General features: G+C 52.6%; 1 protein-coding gene and 1 long non-coding RNA gene across 3 annotated transcripts in view; one reads left to right on the forward strand and one right to left on the reverse strand.

Moving 5' to 3' along the window:
- LOC111818052 overlaps nucleotides 1-4,335 on the reverse strand; it is a 45,251-nt gene extending 40,916 nt beyond the window's left edge. Inside the window, exon 1 of the long non-coding RNA XR_002822124.1 lies at nucleotides 3,733-4,335. This is a non-coding gene — a long non-coding RNA (uncharacterized LOC111818052). The remainder of the gene's footprint in view (nucleotides 1-3,732) is intronic.
- A 3,814-nt stretch (nucleotides 4,336-8,149) lies between these two features.
- Spred2 (sprouty related EVH1 domain containing 2) overlaps nucleotides 8,150-11,523 on the forward strand; it is a 121,404-nt gene continuing 118,030 nt past the window's right edge. The window contains exons 1-2 of one of the 2 annotated variants that reach the window (XM_023720862.1): nucleotides 8,150-8,252; nucleotides 8,684-8,806. In XM_023720862.1, coding sequence (XP_023576630.1) covers nucleotides 8,781-8,806 — 26 coding nt within the window. In that variant the 5' untranslated portion in view covers nucleotides 8,150-8,252; nucleotides 8,684-8,780. Of the gene's footprint in view, nucleotides 8,807-11,523 lie in introns of both variants that reach the window. The other variant, XM_023720861.1, reaches the window with a different exon arrangement.

Here is an 11,523-nt window from a genome sequence, read left to right on the forward strand (position 1 = left end):
AAAAAAAAGACCTTGGCTTCAATTCCCAGTCCTGGACTCCTGGACTCCCCCCCAAAGAAAAGATAGTACTAATGTGACAGGATATTGGAGATGTGATTTACGGAGTGATAACAGGGTAAAAGGCTGGGACAGCACGGCTCATGAGTGTTGACTAACTCCTGAGAGGATTGGTTCTGTCAAATTCATCTCTGAAGGGGCTGGTGAGATGGCTCAGTGGTCTAAAGCACCTACTTAGAACAAGCTTAACACAGGGACCGCGGTTCAATCCCCCAGCAACACATGCCAGCCAGCCCCGCCCCCTGGTGGGCGGAGCTGGCCACACACACACACACACACACAAATAAATTTAAAAAAAAAAAATTCATCTCTGAAACTGCCAGACGCTGACTCCAGATGTCCCTGTGTTAAATCCAAAGCCAACCTTCTAAAATTACCCTTAAAAAAATAAATAAAAAATAAATAAAATCACCCTTATGTTAACATTCCCTAGCTTCTCTTAGTCTTTTGTTTCTTCTTTCTTTTTTTGTACTTTAGGGAAGGGTCTACAGGGTGTTCAGGGTCTCACTACTAGATCAGACTCATAGTGATCCACCTATTTACAGCCTCCCAGGAGCTGGGATTATGCCCAGTCTCAACTGCTGTCTCATCAAGCCCTGGGGGCGGGGCTGGCACAGGGCCGGGGATCGGATTTCCTGCCCTTGAGCCTGCTTGCAGGTGCTTTTCTCTTAGTATTTTCCACTATTAAAGTATAGCTGTGGGGCTGGTGAGATGGCTCAGTGGTCTAAAGCACCTACCTAGAACAAGCTTAGCAAAGCAAAGGGACTGCGGTTCAATCCCCCAGCACCACATGCCAGCCAGCCCCGCCCCCTGGTGGGCTGAGTTGGCCACACACACACACACACACACACACACATAAATAAAAAAAAATAAAATAAAGTATAGCTGTCTATTTTAGTATTCAAAATGTTGGCTAACAGCTGCAGAAATAGCTTAGTGGCCTAAGCGCCTGCTGCGCAAGAACAAGGTCTTGAGTTTGATCCCCGTATATTAAATAAGTAAATAAATAATTGCAAATTAAATAAGTAAATAAATAAAAATGTTGGCTTGGAGCAAAAGCCAACTAAACATAGGTCCCGAGGTGGGGGGGGTAGAGAAAAAAGAAAGTCAAAATCGAAACAATATCTTAGCTTTTACATTTTAAGTCCACATTAACTGGGTGTGGTGGCCTATTCCTGTAGTCCCCACACTTAGGAGGCTGAGACAGGAGGATCTTTGTGAGTTCAAGACCTTCCTAGGCTACAAGGTGAGCTTGAGGCCAGCCTTAGCTGCATAGCGAGACCATCTCAAAAAGACAAAAAAAAAAAATCTACATCAGTGCTAGATATAGCAGTGCATACCTGTGATAGTGCTTGGGAGGCTGAAGCAGGAGGAAGGAAAGATACCAGGTCATTTACCAAGAACCCATTTCTAAATAACATAATAAAATAAAAAGGGCTAGGATTGTAGCTCAGCAGTAGAGCATGTCCTTGGCATGTGTGAGGCTCTGGATCACCTCCTCCCCCAAATCTAAGCCTATCGTGTTTGGTTATGTGACTTGTACAACCTGGTTCCTGAATGTGAGGTACCAGCATGATCGTCTTTGGCTATTTTTCCAGATAATCCCTTCAACTCCAGGCTCTCCAGGTAGTACACAGCCTCATTATCTTAGGCTGGGGTTTCCTAGAAACAGAGGCTGAGCTAGGATAAGCAGCAGCGGTCACTTCAGGAACCTCGTGGCTCTCCGCTCACCCGTGGGCTCTGGCGAGGCCCCTGCTGCACCTTGCCTGGCAGGCTCAGCTAATAGTTTCCCAGAAAGAGACTGGGTCTTTCCTCCCAAGGGGCCGAGGGCTCCTGATGCAAACTGCTCTACCCAGGACAAGCTCTAAGTCCCTGGGACCCCAGGCTGGGGCTTGATGCAGTCACAAACTTTCCTTTATGCCAGCGGTCAAAAACTCAAATGTCTCCAGGAGCCAGAAGACAGAGCAGCTACCACCTGGAGAGTCAAGTATTAGCAAACAGAAATTTGGCATTCGCTATTGCCAGATCTTTCCATTTCTTTCAGGAAAAAACAAGAATCCTTAGTTTTATACACAATATTTTAAACTGGTAACCTTATTTTTAAAAGGGGCAAAAAAAAAAAAAAGAAAAGAAAAGAAAAGAAAGGGGCAAAACCAAACTGTATCTGGCCCAGGAGTTGCCAGTTTGTGAATGTGGTTTGACTCCCTAATCCCAGAACAATGGGTGGTCACTTGCCCCATATTTGCATAGCTATCGGGGCCCAGGCAGTGAGTGGGAATAGAACTAAGATCTGCCCTGAACCCATTACAGAGGGTTCACGACCTCAAAACAGAGTCTAACCTTTAGCAACAACAGTGAGGTCTTTGGGTCCCAGCTCTCTCCCCCACTTACTTCTTTCCTCGGCCCCCAACCCTGACTCCCACCACAGGACCTGGTGTTTACTGGCTTTGCCTGAGTCAAGCACCCCTCCTCTTTCAGCTGTCAGTGGACACTACTGCCATCACATTGTTCTGCAAGATACGGCTCAAACATCTCTTTTTGGGCAGCCTTACTCTTCCTCCACTCTGCACTGTCTTCTGCATACTACCCCCTTCCTTTCTGAGAATCACCCAGTACCCTAATCTAGTCTTTAAGTGCCTGTTGTAGCCTCACTGACACAACACCTATAGGGCAGGAACAGGGGTTCCTTCTCCTCAGTACCGCGCGGCGGCAGAGTACCTGAGACCGTAAATGGAGATGGGAGGAAAAGGACCAGTAGAAAAACAATGACCTTGACCATTGCCTTTCACAGGCTAGAAATCCATTTGTGAAAATCTGGCTTTTTTTTTTGAGACAGGCTCTCTCCATGTAATGCATACTAGTGGCCTGGAACTCCCCAAATTCTCAGGCCTGTTTCACAGGTGCTGGGATTACAAGTATGCACCACCACATCCTACTAAAACCCACAGTCTTACGAAGCTAAATTGCAATGTGGAGTTTACATGAAGGGGGGGGCTCTGTATACTTTATTTTTTTTAATTAATTAATTTATTTGTGTGTGTGTGTGTGTGTGGCCAACTCAGCCCACCTGGGGGCGGGGCTGGCTGGCATGTGGTGCTGGGGGATTGAACCGCGGTCCCTGTGCTTTGCTAAGCTTGTTCTAAGTAGGTGCTTTAGACCACTGAGCCATCTCACCAGCCCCTGTATACTTTATTTGGAAAGAATAAAAGTTTAAAACTCAGTTGTGGGTGTAGGGTTAGGGCTTTTCAGGCTTTTAGAATCAGACAGTGGCTGATGTGCCTCGCTCTAGCTTTCCTTAAGCACCTCAAGGTTCCCTGGGGCTCTCTTAAGGCCAGTGGAGTGCTGGGAGTTGCTGTCTCCAGCCGTGCACAAGCAGAAGGGGGTGGCAGTGGGTAGGAACCGCTCCTGTGAACGAAACTGACTTTCCGCGAGGCGGCGGCCTGCGGCAGGCGCGCGGGCGGGCGGCGCGAGGACCTTTGCATAACCCATTCTTAAATCCTCCAAGGCTAGCACAGTTGTAAACTGAAACTCGAGGCAAACCCCGAGCAGTTACATTTTCTCGGAATGTTTCCTTCCAGGCCCTGTCGATCATTTCCTGCGCGCCGTCCCTCCCCAAGGCGCTCACACTCGCAGTGTTGGGGAGACCTCGGCGTGGCCCCCAATCCTCTGTCCTACCTGCAGTGGAGACCTCAGCGCGCGGCGGGGCTGACGCTTCATTCACTGGACAAGAGGAATTTAGGGCAGGAGGGGGCGGGGCAGGGCTGTTCCCCTCGGCCGCCTCAAATCCCGGTCCCCGGGGGAGCGGGAGGAGCTCCAGAGCGTGAGCCGCGGAGCCCGAGCCCCGCGCCGTAACGGTCTCGGAGCGCTGCGCGGTCGCCCCCGGCTATTTACGCCGCGCGTTGTGCAAGCGCGCCCGGCCATTCATGCCCGCGGGGACGCCGCGCCCTACTCCGGGCGGGCGCCGGCAGGGTCACCCTCTGCGTTTGCATCATCCGCTTCACGGCCAGGCGGCTTGGGTTTCCACGGCTGCCAGCGGGTTGGGGGAGGGGAGACAGCCGTGCTGTAAACTCGCTTGGCACACGGCGGCACACGCGCCGCTCTCTGGGCGTCATCGCAGAGGCAGCAGCGCGCCCCGGGCGTGGTGGCCGCGCCGCCCGCGCGCGGGGCCAGCCGGACAGACCGGAAGGAACTGATAAACAGAGCGCTAATGACACCTCTCGCGCCCGCGTCGGAAGTGTCCTTGCGGCGCCAGTCATTGAGAAATACCGAAGGGGCCGCGTGGGGGTGAGGCGAGGACAAGGCAGGCGCAGCTGCGCGCGCGTCGCGGGGCGGGAACGAGGGGCGCCGGGGGATGGGGAGGGCGCTGCCCGCCGTGCTCCCTGCACCTCGGGTGCAGCGCGAGCTGCCCAATCCCCACCTCTCCCTTGTGCCTGGCGGGTGCGGGTGAGGGATCGACTCCACCCATGCCCTGCACCTCACCCCCGAGGAACCCTGCACTCCCAGCCCTACCGGACCCGGACGGGCGAGAGGGCCGCGAGGGACCCCAGAGAGAAAGCGGGCGGCGGGCCAGGCTAAAATGTCTGCAGCTCCAGCGCCCATGCGGCCGGGAGGGGGCGAGGGCCGCGGCCAACTCCAAGTGAAACAGGACCTACGGGTCTACTGAGCATGTTCGGTTTGCCGCCTGCCCGGGAGGGTCGCTCCGGCTCCGCGCCGGGCTTTCCTGGGCGCCGCCGGGAAGGGCCGGGCTGCGGGGGTCCCTCTCACCCTCCCGGCGCTCAATACTGGGAGGCCGGAAGGTGGGGCCCTGAGGGGGCTCGCCTAGGTGTGCGTGAAGTTGTGAGCAGATCGATAAGACTTTTGAAGCTGTACCACCTCCCTCGGCCTCTAAACTCCAGATTAGATCTTGTTCAGAGCTGCCTCACCCCGGTTTGCTGGACAAGGGAAGGAACAGTGATGTGGGTCCTTAACTCCTAAATCAATGTCTCTAAATTAAAGCTCTACATAGCAGATGGCGAATTCCAGAAACGGATGCGGTACACATTGATAACACTAGGATATTCAGAGCAATAAACAAAAGTTATTCACCGAGTATCTTCATTTATTCTAAGGAGATGCAGAATCACACAGCCCACAACCACCAGCTGATGAAGTGAACCATTAATATTTCTTGGGGGGGTGGGAGATGGCTCAGTTGAATAAGCGCATACCTGGCAGATCCAAGGGCCTGAGTTCAATCCCCGGTTCCCGCCAAAAAAAAACCCTATATATAATCTCTCTCTCTCTCTCTCTCTCTCTCTCTCTCTATATATATATATATATATATATTTCTTCTTGTTTTATTTTTTATCTTGGTATCAGGACTCGAACTCAGGACCTCAAGCTTGCCAAGCATGTGCTGCACCACTGAGCTAAATCTCTAGCCCATAACATTTCCATAAAAAGCCCCTTCTGCATAAAGAACAAAACAGAAACATATTCAAAGGCTTTATTTAACCCCCACCCCCCACCAAACTGGGGATTGAACTCAGGCACTTGCACTTACCAGGGAAGTGCTTATTCTACTGAGCCATCTCCCAGCCCCTATTTAAACTTTTAAAGAAATGTGAAGGACAAGAATCTGAGGGAAGTACTTGGTAATCCAGGTGACTGAAGAGAGGAAAATGTTGCCCTGACCTTCTGTCTGCAGCATCGCCCCTGTACACACCATTTCCTCCCGCAGTAGCTCTATGTTGTGGGTGTTATTCTGACACAGTAGAGACTGAAGTGACTAAAAGAATGAAAGGGGGGGCCGGGGAGGTGGCTCAGTGGAATAAGCGCTTCCCTGGCAAGCTCAAGGACCTGAGTTCAATCCCCGGTTCCAACCAAAAAAAAAAAAAAAAGAATGAAAGGTTCTTGGTACATAACAGTAAATAAAAATCAAAGGCCCTGCCCAAGATGCCACAGCTGGCATCTGGCACCAGAAACTCCCAGTGGGAACTTTGTGATTTGGGGAACTTAAAATGTTTTCTATTGTTGCCCTGGCTCTGCCGGTCCTTCTCTGTATTAGCAGACAGCTGGTTGAGTGATGCCGTGGCGCCAGCAGGCTCTCAGAACTTGCCTACCTTTAGAAATTAATAACCAGTACACCTGCCGCCTTGCAGTTTGTGCACTGACCCTGGAGAGTGGAGCCCTGGAGGACCCAAAGGGTGGGTAATTTTGACAAGAATAAAATATCTGTGTTCCTGGAAGTTTGGAATCTCTTTCAACACCCCAAGGGAGAACAACAGCCAAAGGTGGGAACTGCATAGTTATGGGTTTGGGATTTACAGAACCTTCAGGATTTATCTCTACCTAAATGCTTTCTCTTAAGACTTTAATGTTCTCAAAAACTGAGAAAGGCTTAGTTGGGTCTGATGGTGTATGCCTGTCATCCCAGCACCCCGGGGGCTAGGGTGGGCAGTTAATGACTTAGTGAAACCCTATCTTTAAAAAAAAAAAAAGAAAAAAAAACAACCTAGGAATACAAGTTCAGTGCAAGGGCCTTGAGTTCAATCAAGGCACCAGGAAAACAAAACAAAATGGAGAAATACAAAGTTGGCTTTGTTACTCCTGTGAGTTGACAAAAACCTCACTCAAGAGTCTCCGGTCTGCTAGAAGAAAGCCAGAAGGCAGGTGTTCCACTCAGTCTGGGCTCTCCTCACCACGCACACTGGCACTCAGCATCAAAGGGACTGAGCTCTAGCCCTGTCCACAAAGATCTTGATTGTGATATTAAAAAAAAAAAAAAAAAAAAAAAAAAAAAAAAAAAAAAAAAAAAAAAAAACAAACCAGGGTAAACCACCAGTTTCTTCCTGACTCAAGGTGAAACTCTTGTCATCTTTGGAGCACTTACAACTCTCCATATGCATGGCCCTTTTAGGTAGACTATATTTGAAGCAAATGCATAATCTAGTTTGTGTTGTTTCATGGCTCCTATTTAATTAAAATCTTTGTTGGTTGTCTTGTAGTACATTCCAGAAAAGGGAAAAGTCTACTCTGTGGAAAACAGAAAGAGAAAAGACTTTGGCTCTGGCTCCCTGGCAGGACACCATAAGTAGATACCCAATCACTATGTAATTAGTGGGACTAAAAGCAAAATAAAAATGCAGAATTCCTTGCTCAAAAAATAAAGGATTTCAAGACTGCAAGAGCAGAGCACGAAACCAAGGTCAGATCCTAGCAACTGCGCCAGTTCCATGCCCAGGAAGCTGTCCTGCTCCACTTCTCTGGCCCTGCTGCTTTGCAGAGACCTACCCTCAAACCTCCAGCAGGTCCCAGGAAAAATAAGTTAAAGACAATATGTTAAGGGCATCCCCGATTTCCCTGAGCCCACAGAGCTGGCAACCTCTGGCTCAGTATCTATGGCTTTCAAGGGCCTGAGACAAGGTCTACCCTTCATTTACTGAAAAGATTTATTAGATATTTAAGCAGCATTTTTAAGGCTATCTTTTAACGACATCATTTCAAATAAAATGTAAACGTCTCTGGGCTTTGTTGGGTGTGCCTTTCATTTTTCAATGCACAAATAATGATTCTTTAAAAATGCCCGCTCTTTTACCAAGACACAAAAGATCACAACATTCACGCGAAGCTGAAAAGCTTCTGCCATTCAGAACCTTGGCGAAGTCTAACTCCCTCTCCTCCCTCCCTCTTTTTCTGGTTGGGCTGGGGAGGAGAGACCAGCCGCTGCCACCTGCGCCACCCCCACCCTCGTACCTCGGTGGGGGTGCTAGCTCCTCAGAGCACGATCGCCCCTCCTGCTGCTTATCTCCACCTCCTCCCTCTAGCTCCCCACCTCCGCCCCCTCTACGGTTTTTAATCCTAGGGTTTGGAAAGAGGGAGGAGACCAAACGGGAGCCAGATGTGTTCGAGTCCCCTACTCCCGCCTCCTCCCTCCTCTTGGACTTCCTAAAACCCGGAGCTCTGACCGTGTAGGATTCGGAGTCAGACAGCCGCGGCACAAAACAACTCCGATCCGGGACTCATCCGGGACTGGCAGCCGGGAGGGAGGGGGAAAGGAAGCTGGGCATGCTCAGTAGGCGGGACAAAGTTTCCCCCCCCTCTCTTTTATTTATTTTTTTTACGGTCGCAAGTAGGAAGCTTTTTGCACTCCACCACCTCTGGCCGCTGGGAAGACGTCATCGCTTCCGCCCTACTTCCTCCTCCTGTTGGCGGTGGTGAGAATCCAATATGGAGTAAATCGGTGGAGTCTAGAGATGGGGCTCGGACGGGGCACCCTGCACTGCCTCCAAGGCGCACCTCCCCCGGCCGCCGACAGCTCCCGGGAACCGTGATTGGCCCGGCCCCCGGGGGCGACCCCGGACCCAGCCCCTGCCGGGTCCTCCTCCTCCTCCTCCTCCTGGCAGCCGCAGCCGCGCCGCTCCGAGGCGCGCTTGTTTTTCTCCAGCTCTCCCCCACCGCGGTCCCGGGTCCCAGAGTCGCCCTCCGAGCCCGGAGCCCCCGCCCACAAGGCCCGCGGCGCACACTCTCTTCCCCGCCGTAGCCCGTGCACCCCTTCCCCAAACCTCGCGCGGCGCTCGGGTTGCCCCGCTTCCCCTTCTGCGGCGGCGCCCCTTTATCTCCAGCACCCCCACCCCCACCAAATCAGGCGATCTTCGGAGATGTGAGGAAGGGGGGCGAGCGCACGGGAAGATGAAGGGAGCGAAGCTGCCCGCCGCGGGACAGGCGTCTAGGTGAACAGGAAAATGACCGAAGAAACACACCCGGACGAGTAAGTTCCCCGCGGGGAGGGACAGCGTGGGGGCCGCAGCGGAGGACGCGGGCGGGGGCTCGGGTGAACTTGGCGTGGGGTGCAGCGACTCGCCGACCTGTCGGGTTGGGGCTCGAGATTTCCCTCCCTGTCGGGATGAGGAGGGGTCAAAGGCAGCCTCGGGCTGGCGGGGCCCCGCACGCTTCGGGCCAGTGGTGGCTACGGGGGCCAAGGGCGCGCGGGTGACCTCGGGGCGGTCCCAGCTACCTCCCCGGGGACACTTGCGTTCTCCTCGGCTGGAGTGGAAGACCTGACACCCCCACTCCAGCTTCTTGGGGGCGACTGTTATTGTTTTTGTATTGTTTTTAATGTAGTGCCTCTGGCACTCCCGCCCCAACGCTGGCCCTGCGGTCCCTTCCCCAGCCCTCTGGGGCCCAGGCTCCGCCATTTCGTTTTCTTGAATCACTCTCATTTGCATACCACATTTTCATTCATAAAAACGCGGCGGAGCGAGGGGAAGACGGGTGCGGGCCGCGCGGGGTCTGCAGAACCCGGGTCCACGCGTGCCAGTGCTCCGGAGCCGGCCGCAGGAGGGGTCCCGCAGCGCCGGGGAGTGCACACGCGTGTGGGTCGGCACGGTAGCCCCGCGGGTCGGAGCAGCTGGGGGCGGACCCGAAGCATGTGCGGCGGGGGCGGGCGGGAGCGTGCGGGGCCGCGGGTTGTCTGCGGGCGAGGGTGCGAGTGTGTGTGTGTGTGTGTGTGTGTGTGTTGGCGCGCTCGCGTGTGCGCGTGCACGCGCATGTGCCCGGCCCGCGGCCCCGAAGGGAACAATGCTCCGGGCCCTTCGCCCGAGGGCCTCCCTGGCAGCCCGTGAGGGACCCGTGCTTGTAGTCGTCCCCTGTCCAGTTTGCAGCTCATTCCTGCCCCGAAGTCGCTAGGTTGGTTTCGGCTTTTGTCGACGGGACCCGGGGCATTTCCCCCTGGAGGGTGCCACGGGGGCGGGGCCGCTGGGCCTGAGCCCCGGGTCTTCTGCCGGAGGTCTGTACTGTCGGTGCACGGCCACTGCCGCCGCCGCTTCTAGTGCCTGTGCCCGCCACCAGCCACTTTTTTTTTGTGAATAAGACCTCTCCTTTATTGTCACATGATATCCCTCCTCCCCTGCACATTCATAAATCCGGAGCGGGGCTGTTTCCATTCAGAGCTGCCATTAGCCAAGGTAGAGCCGCTCGGCAGCCGTAGGGAAGCCGAGAGAGCCCCGCGCGGGTCGGAGCCGGGGAGGGGGGCGCCGAGGGCCTCTGGCTTGAGGCTCCCTGTGTCTTTCTTTGCTCTCTCCTCCGCCCCCCAGGGAACTTCGAGACTCAGTAGTGTAGGGAGGGGAAGTGACTCAGGGGCTGGGCGGCCGGGAGGCGTGAAGGTCTTCTTTTGCAGCAGGTGACTGAATGCAGTGCTCTACTCTTAAGAAAGCTGACTTCTTTTTAAATGTCCCTTTATCCTTCGGCATCTGTTGCCAGGCTGGGTCGGAGGGGGCTGATGTTCAGAAAGGGGAATTACTTCCTGTGGGTCTCCAGGGAGCCTTGATTGTAACCCCAGATCGGCCAGCGTGTGCTGATGTGCAAACCAGGTCACACCCCGCCTATTTCAGACGTTTGTGTTTTCTTTCATATACCTACCTTGAAATGGTAAAGTGAAAAAAGTTCTGCCTTTCGTGCAGAAATACAAAGGAGAAAGAATGTGCGTACTGCTAGGCCTTGCCCTTTTTGAATGTGGCCCGTAAAAAGGTATTTTTCTGGTGCAGCACACATGAGCAGAAGGCGCAGGAAAGGACAGTGGTGTGCTCTGGACTGGAGGTTTCTGAAGAGGTTTGGCCACTCTTCATGTTCCTTTAAAAACGCAGCTCTGGCCTGTCCCTTTTCTCAGCAGCAGGTCATCTTTTCTTCCTACCCCATCTGCTTTCTCAAGCAAAAGGATTTCAGTGGGCTTTCACCACCAGAAATCTGTATCTCCATTCCAGGCTCTAGGAGAAAGATCAGCATCAGCCCCTCTAGCGCTTCAATCACCTGGTTGATATTGGACATTAAATCTAATTTCAGTGAGAGGAATAGAAAACCTGGGGGCCTTGGCCACTGCACAAATGGCCTTCTGGGAGTTACTTTTAACGTGATGACCTTGGTTTAGATATGAAATGGAAGACCCAGGAAAAAAGCAGCGGTATGGGCAATAAACAACCAACCAGCGCAGTCACTGTCCCTTACGTTGCTGAATGTTTATATATAATGACCCAGCTGAAAAATTGTTTTGAAACGTTAGTATCATGAAGGCTTCTCTTTCTGAGTTCCAGAGCTTGCAGAGCTTGCTTTTTGGTTGTTGCTGGGGGTGGGGCACACTGGAAATGTAGAGGCCTGTAAAATTATTACTGGGTGGTGGTAGGCATCTTAGCCTAGGGTTTTGCTAGATTTATTTGCCTTTCTGCTGTGTGAATTTTGATCCTCTTGTTTTCTCTTTTAATAAAGGTTTTCTATTTGAGGTTCCTCAGGTAATTTTTGGAAATAGGCAGAGTGTGTTACTTACAAAAAGAATTAATGACAGCAAACAGCAATCTGGGGACTTAGGAGAGGAAAGATGTATATTTGTACCTTAGCTAAAATAGATTTTTTAAAAACCATGCTAGGAATCAAATCCCAGGGGGCCTCATGTGTATAGGGGTGTGTGTGTGTGTGTGTGTGTGTGTGTGTGTGTGT

Source organism: Octodon degus, unplaced genomic scaffold, assembly GCF_000260255.1.
Source record: "Octodon degus isolate 3935 unplaced genomic scaffold, OctDeg1.0 scaffold00078, whole genome shotgun sequence".
Classification (NCBI taxonomy): Eukaryota; Metazoa; Chordata; class Mammalia; order Rodentia; family Octodontidae; genus Octodon; species Octodon degus.